Below are 17,860 nucleotides of genomic sequence, written 5' to 3'. Positions count from 1 at the left end.
CGAACATGCATCACCTTAGTAACCCACCATTTGCCACATTTGCAAATGTCAATCATGCATCATAAGGTTTCGTATTTGAAACCATAGTAAGTGGTTGGTGTCTGTTACATATAAATATCAAATCATTACAAATATGTCATCCACCTACAAATATTCAATAAACCCTAAAGAATTGTCTTCTAACGAGTGCAAACAACTCTATGCAGTTAATTTTTAATTTATGCATCCATACATTCTGTCACATCATCACATAATTCATGTATAATAATAAACATACATCACATTCATTTGTATGTATGTCAGTTGCATACGTACATATTAATTTATGTAAGCATTTATATGTATGTCACAACTGCATACGCATAACTACAACATAATAACATTTGTAAATATACCTTAATTACACGCATACGAATCACAATACAATAATATTCATATGTATGCCTTAACTGCATACATATAATTCACAATACAATAACATTCATACTTATGTCTCAACTGTATATGTATGTATTGTGTCACAACTATATTCAGCAATAGCGAACCACCAAAAATTCATGTACATCATGAATATCCCTATTCACTCAAATTTCTTGTATGATATGAGTCTTATTTATGATGACACACCAACCAAACTAAGCACTAGGAGGTTCACCTGAACACAAGCACAAACGTGTAATAACTCAGTAAGGCATAATTCGCGAAGAGAACGAGTCGTAACAAGAGTTAAACTTCAAAAATTGAAAGTAATGAGGGTATACACCCCGAGCACATGCGTACAATCAAACATTCACATATATATGCCACAATTGCTTACATATCAGCACACATCAAAATCATACAATGTGTATTCCTCATTGGCATATGCTCATGCTCACACAATCGACACTTAACACACATCATTGTAGCCAATTAACACTATATGCTGATTTTATCTTTTTGTGTTTTAGAGTTCAACCTACAAAACAACGCTCTTCAAAACATTTTAGATAACCTGGTTCTACAACTATACATTATGTCCACCAAACCCAATTTTAGCCAGTTAAATATTATATTCTAACTAATTTACAAACCCAAAAAAGATTGTTTTTAGGTTCTGAAGCATCTATAGGTAACTACTTACGCATTCTGACCCCCAATAAGAATATGATAATTATACCTTTAAAGAATGTGTTTCTTGTTTGGAACAACTAACGAGTCGATGATGGTGATGCAGACTGCAAGACAACACGCGTATAGGGCAACAACAGTGTGATTCCTGAATCAGTGCCTTGGTTTCCAAGGCAGTGCATAGATCCCAAGGTAGTGCATGGATCTCAAGATAGTGTGACAATGGAAGCAATATGATGGCAACGATAGCGGGTCGTTGTCGACATCAGTGAGGCCCACCCAGCCTGGTGGTGATGGTGGTGGTGCGCCCAACAACTTTCTTTTTTCTTCTTCCTTCTTCTTTTCTTCCTCCCTTCTTTCTCACGGTGACAACCGAAGAAAGGGGCCGGGGGGTGACAGAACGTCGGTGGCGGCAGGCACTGGTGACCGGTGAATAGCAACCGACTGGATTCCGTGCAACCAAAAAATAGTGGGAGAGAGGGGGAGTGTAACACCCCAAATATTTAACTTGAAAATTTTGGAATAATTTTTTTTTCTAAACAATAGCGGAAAAGCTTTATTAAATCCTTAGTCAATTTATTTGGGTAGGTTACAAGTAATAGCACTGACTCAAGGCATTAACTAAAATAAACTCTTGCATTGAATTACTACAAGTTTTAAATTACAACTTAATGATTTATTACAAGTCATATTCTTCAGGACATCCGAAGAAGATATGGTCACATGGAACAGTCCGCAGTGACGACCGCAATTGCTCGCATTTCTGTTTCCTAAAAAAATATTAATTCAGAAGGGGTCAGACTACCCCACTTGAGTAAAAAGCATAATATCCATATGAATGTGCTCAGTGTCATGTGTACAAGTATATGTGCAACATATTTAGATAGAACTAATAACCATTTATCAAGTGAAGTATTTCATGATATAATCCATCAACATCAAAACATGATACAATATATGTATGAACCATAGTTATGTAAGTAATAACAACTTTGGAACTAATATGGATGTACATCTACCTTAAGTAGAGCATTTCATGTAAAGTTTGCATAAAGCACAAACACCAATGTTCAACACATCATAAGTTATCACATTTTTCTTGTAAAGAAAAATTGATTTAAGGCATGCACCACAGGAATCACAACTTACTCAAACAATTGCAACATCAAGCCGTATGCAACTACTTGAAGATTTTTCTTAATGCACTAACTTTATGTTTCATCTTATTAATTACCATGTAGGTACGCACAGACATTTCATATCGTAGCGGACCGAGAGTACACGAGGGTCTATTATTTTATAACTTATGTGACTAGCCGTACGGAGGTCCAAAGGGGATGGTTCATGACCGAGAGAGTACTCCCCAATGACTAGAACTAAAATTAGGATGCACCCTGTGCTTCTGCAAAAGACTTGGATCTACCACCTAGGACGAATTGGTAGTCCTGACCCTCTAACTCTAAGAACTGGGGACCGGGTGAGACACCTAGCTCTCACAAAAACTAGAATGTCCCACAGAGTTTATATCATCTACCCCCTCTAAGGTAGACCATGCGTCCAGTAACATACACCATCTTTCAGGTGTCCCTAGAGCCTTGGGAAACCTGTAACATATACTGTTGTCAGGTATACCCAGTATCTTGGGAAACCAATAACATATACCATATTTCAGGTATACCCAGAATCCCTTAATTATTTTATATATGCATATTATTTTTTTTCTTATTTGTTTGGGTTTGGTAACATACACCATCTTTGAGGTGTACCCAGAACTTTAGAAAATCCAGTAACATATACCATCTTTCAGGTATACCCAGAATCCCAAAATGTATTAATTTAGCTCTTGTTTTTGGTACTAGGGTATACTTATCATACCGTGTTGGTGATGCCACAACATGGCATAACCCAACTCCAACAATTCATAAATACTCGTATGGTACTTTTAGAGTTCTGTTGAACTGCTAGCTACTTTATAAGCTTTCACATGATCATGGCATGAAATGTCCTTTATTATGCAAGCTTTTCAGAACACACATAGATCAACCAGCACGTAAGCATGTCGTAACATGAAATCATAATTCAATTATATGCCATTCACCTAACATCGTAGGTGCCCATATGGCATCACAAGGATTTGACATGCTCAGTTTTTGTTTGTATCATCGTGCCTTTGTAGTTTTTCTTTTATTGGTGCCATTATAACAAGAATATATATATTTAACCACAGGCAATACATGCATCGTAACCTTCCTATGACAATTACATATGTAAACCATGTTAATCATGAATATGTCATGGATATCTTGTTCATATGCTACATTCATGGATGCATAACTTTCTTTTCATAAGCATATGATAATTTCATCATGCTGTTTCAACAGGTGCACTAAAGTGAGCCTTTGCCCTAACCAATGTATGTGTGAAGTCAGTGTATGTCAGGACTACTCTAAGCAGGTGTACATTAGTGAATCTCACCAGTAGCATACATTTCAAATGTAAGGAGAATAACAAGTATAATTCAAATTTCACATTTCGAGAATAAACTAACCATTCATTTCAACTAGTAAATGGCCTGAATAATAAAGTATGCATTCCTTTGACAATTCAATGGTTGGCCAAATACAACCACCCGTTTGAGTACAGGATAACCCCTTTTTGAGAATCTAATTCGATAACAAATTCATAAATGAGCTATGCATTTTACCAATATTCATTATACCCAAATCCATGATTATAGTTTTTGTCTCATGCTATCGATCATTGAACATTTTTTTTATTGCTTGATAACACATGTTTTGTGTGTCTTGGTAATCCAACCTTTGCTTGAAGGACACTCTAGACCGCTTAGCATATATCTTCCAAGGTACTACTGAGGTTTCAGTTGGGTTCATGGACCCACCTAGATCACTCAGTCCAATGGGATGTTCAATTTAGAACCACATAAGGTATTTGTCACCTATTCCTTATTTGTTTTGGCTCGAGGGATGACTCGTGACAACAAAGCCATAGTCCCAACCATAGGTGTGTAAAATCGATAGTCCAATTTCAATAGGTCCCAATGTTGCTGAGTTGACTAGTTGATGATATGGGTCGGGATATGATATATTCAAGCTACGATTGCTATGGCTCACATTAACGTCGCAGATCAAGCTAATGATCACCCGTATATGCATATGTGGTGGAAGGTCTATTGTTGAACTTCATCAGGAACCCAATACTACAGAGGCACCACCCTTGCCCTTAGCTAATTTGGGTTAGCAAACAACCAAGGCCATTTGGTTGCGACCTACCCAAGTCTGTCAGTAGGGAAAATGTTGTGCCATGTTGCAAACCCCCTACCAGCAATGACTGCCCCAGTTTGGTGTCACTGCAGTTCCATTAGTTGGACTGATGCTACAGGGCGCACAGTGGTTGTAGGCACACCCCAGTCGATAACGTCTCTGCATAGGCCAGCGTGTGTAAATTTTGGTGGTTTTCAATACTACAGTATAGTAGCAGCGCGGGTATGTCAAGCATACAACCTTCAACCACACCCCACTGTCGGTCCAGGTCTATCGCATACTAATGCGCTGACCCCACCCGGTTTAGTAGTAGCATAAGCATTTGCAAGTATAAGAAATTTTCTATCGTCAAGCTGAGTTTGAGTTCACCATTGATTTGCATTTGTTTCCATTGCCTGAGGCTAGTAGTCCCTGCGCCATGGTTTTGGGGTTCTACGATTATTTACATTTTATTTTATTTTTTTCTGTTCAAAGTAATCACTACGGTGTGCAGGGAGACATTACAGCGTCGACAACATGCCAATACACACTGCTAAAGATAGCCATCACACTGTGGCTGCCAACTAACACTTGTTGCAGTGCACATGTCGCTGCATTGTTGACTGGGCGACATAAACACTGTAGTGTAGCAAAAGTCGCAACGTTGACTGCAACCCGGATGCACCATGAATCGAACATGAAAGGGGAAACTTATATACACATGATTTTCTCCTTGACAATTTACAACAACCATTGATCGTGTAGTATATATATATATATATATATTATTTAGACTGATTTACTAAATCAACTATGATGTGGGTATGCAAAAAAAAACTTTTTTCTTGAACTGGACCAAAAAGAAAACTACATGCTTACATTCGGTTTGTATAGATCTGAAGCAAATCACATACTTACAATACACATATTCAATTAAGATAAAGTTTGTTCATGCATACTAAATTCTGATTTGCATGTAAAATAAATCACGTATTTGAAATGTAACAGCGAGAGTAAAACATAACTGAATCACCTAGTTATATGCTGGTTTAACTAAGTACTCTGACCTTTAGAAACATGCATTTACTTGGGTTTATATCTATAATCCACCTAGGTATTAGGGTTTATTAATCCAATGACCACCATGCACCCTATATTTCCAGATTGAGTTCATATAATCTACAAGTTACGATTACCTTTGCTATTTTATTCTGAAATCAACATCACCGTTAAGTGCATATGTACCAGATATATCACCACGGTGTTGGGAAGATTGTTTAGTGCTGGGGGTATAGGTCGATTGGTCTGACCTATGCCTTCCGAAGTTAGCGAGAACCTGCTGGCACGTAACAAACCTGATTCTTACAGGTATGCAACAAAGAAATTAACAACAAAAAGGATAGGGATACGCATGCTGGATGGCACCCATCCATGATTCGATGACTGCATTTAGAAATTCATATTTCTGTATACACATCCAAATGGAAGAAATCTCATCAGATACGGGTAGAGTGTAAGATTTATAACAACATTTTCAAAGTATACAAAAAATTCTTTTTGTGACTACTTATACGTAACATGAAAACGTACGATGGATTTACTCTTAAGAAGCATGGAATTTTAATAATCAAACAGATATCGGTACCCCATGATGTTGTGCATATACATAAGGAGAATATGCTCTTACCTTGTGTAGACACAAATCCTACGACGAAGCGTTCTTCTTCCCCGTGGATGTCTGGTAGCCCTGCACAAACTTCTTGCTGAAATTGATGGTGGAAGGTTCAAAATAGCTCACACGACTGAACTGAGAGAGAGAATAGACTTGAGAGGGAGAATGCTTGAGAGAGATCATGAGGGACAAGTTTCAAAAATCTCATTTTTCTAAACCCCCGCCCCTCTCCCATTAACGTACGTTACATTTTCATTTCCCCATGTAGCCTCTTCATAAAATCTTTTTTTTTTTGTAACTTCTTTCCCAGCGCATTCTACAAGGCCCCTTCATCTTCCAATAAAAGCCAACGACCCTCTTAATAACCCCCTTCCATTTGAATTCCAAAGCCTTAGTTTGGAAATTTTCCTCATTCAATGCATTTAATGGAAAGGAGGAGGCCTTTCCCTCTCCAAAGGAGGAGCCCCTTTGGATTTCCTTGTTGAAAATGAAACTCCCAGTCGTCGCCCCTCCTTTATGGCCCAACGCTCTCTCATTTATTTCCTTATTAAATGAGAGAGCTAAAAAAATTATTACTCACTCTTGTTTTTGGCAAAATGCTCCATGGCGCACAAGGGAATTCGAACTAGTGTCCTTCGCCTAAGGGATAACAAGCCCCACTAGTGCATCAAGATTTGTTTGTCATACTTTGCAACATTAATGTATTTAATCTCGTTGTGGTTGGACGGTATTAGTAACCAAAACGCGTTTTTACATAAAAATGTTATGTTACCCAGGGGATTTGAACCTACAACCCCTACCCTGTGAGTTTATCATCCTTACCATTGTGTCACTTCCTCTTTAGTCGCACATTCTTGCAACTAAAGTTCTTTTATCCTTTTATGACGCCCCATCTAAAGCCCCCAACTTGAATGTTTTTTATAGACCTTTTTCCGTGAATCGGGGCTTCAATCATGAAACGTCCCTTCCTGTCTTACCACTTGATATTATTGTTTTTCATTGTCCTCTCAAGCGAATACGACATAGTTATTCCGAAATTTCCAAACGGACATGTTACCAACCTTACCGATACGAGATCAATAATACTTCATCATTGTTTATTTATTGCAAAAAAGGCTCGAATTTTCCAGGGTTTTACAGGGAGAAGGTGGTGTCAGGTGGGGTATGGTGTCAGCACAATAAGAAACAGGAGAGAGGGGTTTCAGTGAGAGAGAGAGAGAAAGAAACAAGTGGAGAGAGAGAGAGAGAGCGATGTGAGAGGGTGGTTAGTTTACGTAAAAGGGGGAGGAGAGAGAGAGAGGGGTTGCCACATGGCAACTCCCCCATTAGTCGGGGTCCCCTCAATGGGAAATTACCCTGATGCCCCTCCATAACCTTGTAATTTTTTTTATTTTTTCTCGTTTTGTTCCTCTTTCCTCCATTCTTTTGTACATTCCCCTTTGGGCTTGGGCTATTTGGATCTCGATCCAAACCCTATGTAATACCCTATCCACTTCAATCAAATGGGTTTCTGGATTTTCGATCGATCTAAATCTCGCATGAATCAATCCTATGGAGTCTATATCACTCAAGCTTCGATTCAGACTGGATATTGGGTCTAGTTCATTCTAAGCCACCTCGAACCCAAACTGGACGTGTTTGAATCGTTCTCATATTCGAACGTACTTTATCTTATGTAAACATCCCGAATTTATCATTAAGAATTCTCAGGTATTTACACATACAATTTTGAGAGTCCCATTTACCAAGTATGCTCTCATTAGAATTTACATGTACCTTATCTGTATGAGACTCCTTGCCAACGTGCGCTTTAGAAAATGGAGTCTTCCTTTTAGACTCCTCGATGGATGCTCCTTTTGGATTGATGGTGAATTATGGGGGCTAGATATGGACTCATTATATTCACACGCCCCCCTCAAACCTACCTCACGAGGTCAAAACTTGTCCAAATTTTGCCTAAAAATGACTTGGTCAAAATATGGGGCGACTTGCTCAGGCACACACATTTAACATGGTTCAATCAGGACTGACATAAGTCCACAATGAAAGAGACAATCAGGACTGACATAAGTCCACAATGAAAGCTCTCTCTCTCTCTCTCTCTCTCTCTCTCTCTCTCTCTCTCTCTCTCTCTCTCTCTCTCTCTCTGCTCCCTGTTTATTTATAGAATCATTTACATGTTGATTAAAGACTTTACAACTCTTGATCTTCTTAAAGTCCATACAATTTACATGAGGGGGGTTCTCTTTAAGAAGCATGTTCTCATTAGAATTTACATGTGTCTTATTTGTCTGGGACTTCTCACTAACATGAGACCCCTTGCCAACGTGAACTTCTTTAGAAAGATTGAAACCTACTGGATGGATGTGGGCTCCTTTTGGATTGACAGTGGATTGTGGGTCTAGATCTGCACCCGTTATCTTCACAAATCTCATAGTTCTTGTACCCTGACTTGATTTTCAAGAAAAAATTTCACATATATGTCTGTTTTTCTGAGCCCATCTCATAAAACAAAAAATGAATAAAATCTATATGTATTGTTTGTCAAATTTTTTTTAATTCATTTTTATGTCCTTTTTCTCATTCAGCTTTTTGAATTCAAAGGTTTTATATTGTGTATTCAGTATTCAACAATTTTTTGCCGTGGGCTCTCATGAGCATGTTCCTTTAATGGATGGAAGTTATATCACAGGGACATGCCATTTTTGCTATGTGTCGCTGGTGACACGATCGGACACGCTGACACTGGCACCAACATATACAACAATATTTTAATATTTTTAAATAATATTTTAATAAAAAAGCTATTTTTAATGTTATAATATTCAAAAAGTAGTTTTATAATTAAAAAAACTGCGTCATTGTATCTCGTTTTTGAAAAAAAAAATTGAACTTTCGAGTCGAGTCCCAATCACATGTCCAAGAGTCCACAAATCATTGTGACATGGGATGTAAGGAATTTTATTTAGGAAACGAGAGAAACTGGCGGTTGTCCCTTGGGTGAAATAAATTCCTTGTTGTTTTGTCATTTGTTTTTTGGCCCAAAAAGATACTGATGAGGTTAACACTTGGCAATCTCGTTTTGGTACATTGGATGACTTGACTAGGATGTAGAATCGATGATGTTGTGGGTTCTACTATCGATAAATACAGCATTTTTTTTTTATTTTTTCTTTGTAAAAATAAGTTTTTATGTTTAACTAATTTCTACCAGGCTTCCGAGTTGGTTTTTTTCCAAATTTGACCACAGATGCGTTCAGCATCATGATCGATTTGCTAGAAAACTCGAACAAATTCGGATTGTGTATGTGCATCTTATGAAACTTAACCAAATTCATTAACTTTGTTGTTTCGACGGGTCACAAAATTGGCCACATTCCACTTGTTCCCATACATACCACTTCTACATATTAGCAGAACCAAATAAAAACCAACATACTGAAATAAAAGGTACTATCGTACGCTTTTAAGCATCAGGTTAATCAGAAAAACCAAATAGTTGAAAGCTACCCTTGGTTGCAACAGCCAAGGGGGTTGCAAATCCAAGTATCCCAGAGATGTGTGTAAAAAAAAATATTGAAAAAAAGAAAATAATTTGAAATGAAGTAAAAGAGATGCAGCGCACCATGGTACTCAAAAGATGGCCGGAGAGACACTGCCATGATAAGTTCTGATTCATACATACAACTTATTTAAGCTGCTCTGGCAGAACTGGGCCATAAACAGGAGATAGTATGTGTATGTATGTATGCATGCATGCATGAGAAAGGGGGGTATCATAGGATCCACCTTTCATCGGTCATGCGCTCTTTGAGCGTGCATCCTTTTTTTCAGCGTTTTTTAGCTTTAGCGGTGGTCACGACTGCTAAATCTCCCTTTGTAAAAAAAAATTTTCCACTGCTGATCTTGCACAATCAGCAGCCGAAACGCGTTTGACTGCCTGATGATACGCCCGTCTCTGTATGCATGTATATATTATGTTTTGCCACCTGCATCTATGTACATGTGCCTTATCTTTTCAAGGACTTTACGTTCAGAAGCACATCACTAAGGATCCATGGGAAGCTCAAGAAGGTGGTGCTTGAAAAATGATCAGGATGGTAGGTAACATGATACCATGCAGACGCCATCCTTGAGAAGTTGGTTCCATTGCAGCTATTCTCAAACCAGCCCTTTGCCTCTTTCTGCAGATTCTTTACTGAAATCAAGATTCTGTCCTTCATCTCAGTGAACTTCTGTTTATCCTTCTGCAGAAATGGTGATGGGCTCCTCAGGTTCCCACTTAGTATTTCATCTTCAGTCTCTGCTCCATAGTAATCCATTAAAGCATGCAATCTTGATCCATATTGCTTCTTGTGGGTTAGTGAAACCTCTACAAAGTTCTCAAAACCAGAGACTTCAAGATCAGTGTCATAGGCTAACTGCACAAGTTCTTTTGACCAAAGCAGCCCAAAGCCATGGTTATGTACTCTTTTTTCTACTATAGCACGGTACAGAATACCTAATACTCCAGGAGAGGCATAGGTGGGTCTATTGGATCTTTCCATGAAATCTGGGCATTCTTTGGGAGTTAGTGCGTGTCGCATTTGTGCTTCTGCTCCTGTCTTTGCAAAGTCCACAGCCTCTGAGTGAAGCATTGCTAATTCTTTGCATATGGCACTTCTTGCCTTCTCTGGATCATGATCTGCTTGCACCATATGAGCATTTGCAATAGCACCCAATGAATCATTGATCATATAATTCATAAAGAATTCTTGAACTTCCTGCACATAAAGGATGTGAAAAAGAATATGAATCAGAAAATTTAAGAATATTGATAATTAGGAAATCAGCTATCATCTAACTCCACTTTTATGAGCTTCACTGCAATTACAAGGTGATCGCCAAATGAAAACTGGAATAACAGAAAGTCATCTCACTAATAGTAACAAGTTTTTCTAGCACCAAAGTGTACAATTTGAACATTTTCTTGGTTGATGCATGATTTTCAAGCAGGTGCCCTGATACATGACTTTTGACGCATGACTAGGTTGATTTTCTCAGTTAATTTTGCTATTACTTCATCACATGTTCTAGTTTTATATTAAATAGAAAAATCATGAACAATTCAAGTCATGAATTGTAACTAAAAGAAGCCCAGTCACTGCATAACCACAGTTGTAATTTGGTTAATCCAGTCCTCCAATCCCCATCAATGTACAGAATCCCAACAATAGAACACAAGTGTTGGGTGTCATAGCATGATCACAATTGATGGAATAAGACCATGTATCATGGGACATGCAACAAAACTATCTGAAGCTGCAAATTAGCATATCAAACAAGAGGGTGGAAAATCTTAACAGAAGTGTTTCTTGAACCGTCACTGAAAACACAATGAATGTGTAATAGTCTATGTCACACAGACTCTTCTAACAGGGCACCGCACCCGCGTCACACCCACACCCAGGCGGGTGCGACACTTGGACACAACTTCCTTTGTGTTAGGTGAAGTCCAGCACACTGAGGTCCATTTCTATCCAAAAGTATATTCAGTTAACCCTAATCAAGTCCATTTTGATCTATATTATATATATAAATACATAAATGCACACACATACACGTAGTGTTAACTTAAAACTGTTATAAATTATATATATACCCTCCCTGCACCCCCCGCACCCAAGTTTTTTTAAAGTGCAGCATCCGCACCCGCATCTGCACCCGCACCTAGGTGACATAGGTAATAGTTATACAGTTCCTCAAGTCATCTAACTCATTCCCTGATGCTGCTCTTCCCACTAAAGTGTTACTAAGTGATTCCAGGCTTACCATTCAAGACTCTCAACCAGTCTTTTTCAGTTCCTTGGATGAACAGGTAGATAGCATATAAATGACCCTTGAGAGGAGGTTTTGATTACTCCACTTTATTTGAAATAAAACTTGTATATGCCTGCTTTAAATGCTTGTTTCTCGTATGAGACGACTTTTAGCCACCTGCAGAGCAATAAACTTCATTCTTAGTGATAATTATACTAATTCATTTCTCTGACAGTGAGGATGTTATTCACTATATGGCCTTAACACTAGATGTAAATTTCACCAATAAATTTGTACTGTTCTAGCAGTTATGGATTTCCACATATCCAGTGCACAAATTAAGTAATGTCATCAATTTACATTCTATATTAGAGGATCATATTGTAATATTATCACACTTTCTTGTTTGATTCTCCGTAAACTGACAATTCCAAAATGTTAGGCTTAATATATAAGAGAGATAAGTAGGCTCTTAAGTGTTCTATAATTCGTCATTATCTAGAAATATTTCACTTCTATCTAAACGTAACTTTTGAATATCCACAACGGTGAAGTTATTTCGCCTAACTCAAAAAGAAGTATCTATAGATAATCCATCAGATATTTAGAATGGCCAATATTTGGTAATAGTAACTCTTTAGTTTGGCTCAAGACACTGCGACTTGTAGGCCAGAAATATTTAAAAAGATAGTGTATCTCTGAAGTTGCTTCATCAGCCATCAGTTGTGGGTTCAATTCAAGAAAAACATGCATATCTAGATATAACTTTTGAATATCCACAACGGTAAAGTTATTTCGCCTAACACAAAAACAAATATCTAGAGATGATCCATCAGATATTTAGAATGGCCAAAATTTGGTATAGTAACTATTTAGTTTGACTGGAGACACCGCGACTTGTAGGCCAGAAATATTTAAAAAGATAGTGTAGCTCTGAATTTGCTTCATCAGCCATAAGTTGCGTGTTCAATTCAAGAAAAGCATGCACATTCTAAAGGTAAGAGAAAAAACAAGATAGATATAATACCTTTAAAGTCACTTCTTGATTCATATTCCGTGTCTTTCGACCAATGTAGTGCATTGGGGTATCGGTATCAGGTGGGATAAGAATCTTATCCCAAGAAACAAAGTACAGGTCACCATCCAAATCACCACCAGAACATTCATTTGGATGAGGCCTGCCATGTTGGAAACTTATATTAGAGATGTACGGATTATCACATATGGAGCAAAGACCTAAAAAATTTAATGGTATAAGATCCTAAGTTCCTAAAACTACCAAGTTGGTAATGGTTGCAAAAGAAACTGGAAACTGGAAACTGGCAGGTATATAAATATTAGAAACACAACATTAGACATTGTAAATATTCATCATAATAATAGCAAATACTTTAACTCCATTTTACTCTATGCATATCATTGTCAACATGAAGAGTGGTGCATACCTCTTTCCTTTTTGAGGGAAGACTATGCAATCAATGAGTCCCTGGTCCTCTAAAACTGGTGCATATATAGCCTGCAGGACTCTGATATCACCAGGATGGAGACATGGATTTTTGGTCACCACTACTTTTCCCAGCACTATAGATGTTTCATCATCTTCAACAGCCTTCTGGAAGAAAGTCAGACCATTTTCTTGAAGCTCTTTCCTGGAGTTCGTAACTCGAATAAAAACTTCTCCATAGTTTAGAGTCTGTGTTTCATCTAAACATCCCATCAGGACTCTGCCTTTTGGCACATATATTCTGCACTTGCTTCTCATATCAGACAACTGAAAACAATGATATTCATTCAGCATCATTGACAGGTAAGGCTCTTCATTTGGCTTGTAACCTTGCAATAGCATTTTTTTCAAGGTCATCGTAGCATCACCACCGCCCATGCTCTCCAAGACATTCAGAGCAACATTAGGATTTGTTAGCATCTCATTTAAATCCCTCAATTGCTCATCTTGCATCCTCAAAAACTTCTCATTCTCTATCCCCAAAGAGGACAAAAGGGAGATGATTTCCCTATTCAGGAAGCATGGCATGGATTTACTCCACTTTGTTACACTGAGCATGGTGTCCTTTGAGGTGAACTTCTGCATGCTTGGGCGCAGAGACAGTTTCTTGAATGAAGTTGGATCAACAGCTACAACACCCTTATAGCCACCATATCTGATTTGAAAAGCAGAAGGGGTGTAGCTCAATCCACACTTTCTAGCAACCTTTTCAGCAAAGGCCAATGATATCTTGCCAATCCCATCTGAGAAACAATAGCTTATGTGATCGGTGACACATTCAACATCAGGAATCTCTTCAACTTCATAGTGAGGTACATCAAGTGTTTGAATGGAAGAACTAAACAACTGTCCCATTCTTGCTGCATGTTTAGCTACAGAACGGATGCCTTTGAATTCACCCATCCATTTCCTTATGCCTTCTGCAGTTACATCATTATTAGAGGCAAACATCCAAACTGAATGTGCTCGCAACTGGCTTGCTGAGAAGGCCAGAAACTCAAATCTTTTGGTCCCAACAATTATGCCATCTCTAAGAACAGATAAAACTCGTTCATGTATCTTTGTTTTATATGGTTTCACAAAGAACCCCCTCCCAACTCTAGGAGCAAGCACCTCATGTGAAAGCCTACCAAGATCCTCTTCAACAAAAGAAACTCGAATGAAATCAGAGGCATATGCTGCAAAATGTCTAACCACGTGGTTTGAGGTTTCAAACTCAGGCCCCAGAAAGTAAACTTTTGATGGCGTAACAAGAACTCGATGACAACTCATTACATTCTTGCCTTCCAAAAAATAATTATAAGATGCTTGCAATCTTATACGTTTTCTCTTCATTTTATCCAGCTGTTGTTCAATAAACCGTTCTAGGTTATAACAGGTAGAATTAAGCTTACGTAACTTCATAAGAACCATTCTCAAATCATCAACATCAATATGCACCAATTTTTCGAATAGCTCTCTGCTAACTGCTGTATTACTAATCTTTTGTGTGTGAATCAGTGAATTGAGCTGAAAATGAATCTCATATGACAATTTACAACCATGAGGGTTATCTATGATTGGAACCAGGCCTGAGCTTGAAGATGGAGGCACCCCATTCTCAACAGCTAGCTCTTCCATCTCTTCATACTGCGGGAAGCTACTCCCAAGTTGCTTGAATGCCTCTGTATCAACACCATCAGGGAGTTCCCAACAAAAGCAAGAGGAATTCCCAATGGCTCTTGAAGATGTGAAGTCTGTTATCCTAATCCATAAGAAGTCACGATCTTCCTTACAAATACAGTATCTATCACCACTATATTTTGATGACAGATCCTTCCCACGAACCATATGGTAGATTCTTGGAGCATATTGAACCTGAATTTTTTGCATTTTGATGTTAGTTATATACACAATGGTCTATTTTTCTAATTTCACTTTTTTACATCAAACTATTAACAGCATAACAAAAAACTGCATTCGCCCGCGCACACACACAACCATATCATTTAGTAAAAAAATAAAAGTTGAAGGAATTAATCAACACTCACTGCAGATGTGTTTTCCATGGTTTGTTTGCTAGAAAACATCAGAATCTAATTTATTTGGGGAAATTTTTTATTTTCCTTTGCTGAAAAATTTTGGTGTCATTATTTTTTTTTATTCTTTTAGCAACCTGGCTACACATCAAATCTCTCAATCTAATGCATGTACTCCACTAAAAGGACTACGGAAATCAATTCTATATGGTAATATCCAGAAAAAAAATTAATGAAACCAATAGAAAATTGGTGGGACCTAGACCATAATCAAGACCACTGAATCAGTTTTGATCCAACGAGTATGATCATTCAGAAGAAGATTCACTGCATTTAACATACATTACCAAAATCTGTGTTAAAGCTAAAAGAGTGTTCCATGTTAAATGCAATGCTCTCCTAAATGCAAGGCATCATTTTCTGAATTATCACAGATACAGACTTGATTAAGGTGTAGGGGCACCCGATGACCACATCATTACCCTCTCTCTCACTTTACACACACACACACACACACACACACACACACACACACACACACAAAGCATTGAATAAAATGTCAAAACCAGTAGGGGATCTACTGGATAGCATGGCAACTATTTATTGTAGCCAAATCATGATATTTTGGTGCATTGCAGGCTATTGACTTTTGAAATTCTTGATGAACCTGTTTACACATTCACATGATCTGAAAAATGCTCACTTGCTAAATAAACTATGCAAATCATATCTGTAGGATTTGAGTTGATATTGGGGCTGATTACAGCCAAAAACCAATTCTAAGATATTTATTGACATGCATACCCTTAATTCTAAAAACTGAGCTTATTTCAGACTCAATTTGACTTGATAAGGATCATCCCTTTGACTTAAACTATTCTGGCATCGGATTGGACACAAAGGATCAGGGACTGGCATCATGCTGACTAGTGCAACCCCCATGGTTTCTGAACAATCCGATGCCAGAAGGTTTCTGAAAAGTGCAAGAGTGCATCCACCATTCTCATACAGTCGGGTATACCAAACATTTTTCCACATACACGCGTGCACATACAAGAAACCGAAACAGAGATAATTATCACTATGACCAAAACCACAATTCAAAAGACATTTGAATTTGGTTCATGGAATTCAAATGCTGACTATTAGGAATCTAAACTATGTTCCTAATCCAAGCATCCAAATTCTGCCAAAAAAGGAAAAAAAAATCTTCTTCTGAGGAATACTGCTTCCGTGCTTCATGAAATCCACAGGAGAAAAATGCTTAGTCCAACGGAAAGTTTTTTTCCAAATCCACAGACCAAAATCAATTTCATGGAATTGAAACAATGGCATCCACATTCAACAACAAAAAAAAAAGTACCATTAAATCACACCCAAGAATTCCCCACCTCCCCAAAAGAAGAAGAACCACAAAGACCAAAAAATCAAACAGTAAATTACTCAACTCCATGGAATGGATTTTCACAAGGAACCAACCAAACACACTAAGACATTACAAAGTAACAAAAAAAACCTCACCTTGAAGAGAATGGCATTGTTATTCTGCTCTTCACAACACAACCCATGAGTGCTAACAATGTCCCCATACTGAATCTCCAACCTATAGACCTCCCCACCATCGCCCACCCAGAAATCGACCCTCCTCCTCTCCGGCATGACCTCCGCCCTCGCGATCTCCCAGCAAGCAAAGTAATCCATGGTAGTCTCTGATACCATCGAGCCCGCGAGCAGGGATCCGCCGGCGAGGAGATTCTCGGGCCGGAGCGGGCGCGGGACTATCTGATCGTGGGAGAGAGGGGAGAGCTCGAGGTGGGTGCGCTGGAATTGGAGTCTCCCGCTCCGGGAGAGCTCAAGGGCTCGCCTCGCGTGGTCGGGAGACTCGAACTGGACCCGCCCGCAGCCCCTCGACTTCCAGTTGCGACCTTCCGTGAGGATCTCCAGCGCGAAGATCGTCCCCTTGCCGACGGCGCCCTCGAGGTGGTCGAAGAGCTCCTTGGCGATGGCCGTTAGCGGTATTCTGGTTACTCTGACGGTGCTTCCTTCCTCTCCCATTGTCCTCATCTTCTTCTTTTCTGCAATTCTTTGTCTACTTCCTAGTTCCTACCAGAAAAGAAGTTCGTCATCAGTACATCTCTCTCTCTATATATATATATATATATATATATTCTTGTTCTTCTTCTTCTATTCTCTGTCTACTTTCTACCCAGGAAAGTTCCTCACCAGTACGTCTCTCTCTCAATGGTTCGGGTTTGCAACCCGTACCAAACCCTATGGAGTCAAGGTTTGGTGATAAATAAAGCCTCATTTAAAAATCAAGGTATAAATTCGAGTATGGTTTGTGAAATTTCATACTAGACCCAGACCTGACCTTTGTTATAATTAAGATTCGTAATTTTTCAATACAACAACAACAACAACAACAACAACTACACCTTCATCCCAAAACAATTGGGGTCAGCGATATGAACCAAAAAAGAAATTCATTTTGGGTCTT

The 17,860-nt window shown here is 38.4% G+C and overlaps 1 protein-coding gene across 1 annotated transcript; it reads right to left on the bottom strand.

Moving 5' to 3' along the window:
* Positions 1 to 9,920: 9,920 nt before the first annotated feature.
* RDR2 (RNA-dependent RNA polymerase 2) lies at positions 9,921 to 17,506 on the bottom strand. Its single transcript, XM_089984526.1, has 4 exons — positions 16,885 to 17,506; positions 13,287 to 15,202; positions 12,869 to 13,019; positions 9,921 to 10,805 (listed from the first exon to the last, which is right to left on the bottom strand). Exons 1-4 carry the CDS (start codon positions 17,425 to 17,427, stop codon positions 10,053 to 10,055), a joined length of 3,363 nt encoding a protein of 1,120 aa, XP_089840652.1. The 5' UTR covers positions 17,428 to 17,506; the 3' UTR covers positions 9,921 to 10,052.
* Between the last annotated feature and the right edge of the window lie 354 nt (positions 17,507 to 17,860).

This window comes from Nuphar pumila, chromosome 13 (genome assembly GCF_984573655.1).
Source record: "Nuphar pumila chromosome 13, dmNupPumi1.hap1.1, whole genome shotgun sequence".
Classification (NCBI taxonomy): Eukaryota; Viridiplantae; Streptophyta; class Magnoliopsida; order Nymphaeales; family Nymphaeaceae; genus Nuphar; species Nuphar pumila.
This window is presented reverse-complemented; position numbering and strand designations above follow the sequence as displayed.

Coding starts and splice junctions, on each gene's coding strand:
- RDR2 (XM_089984526.1), bottom strand. CDS start 17,427: ATGAGGACAATGGGAGAGGAAGGAAGCACCGTCAGAGTAACCAGAATA. Junction 13,020..13,286: donor TTCCCTCAAAAAGGAAAGAG/GTATGCACCACT, acceptor CCAACATGGCAG/GCCTCATCCAAATGAATGTT. Junction 10,806..12,868: donor ATCAAGAAGTGACTTTAAAG/GTATTATATCTA, acceptor CTTTATGTGCAG/GAAGTTCAAGAATTCTTTAT.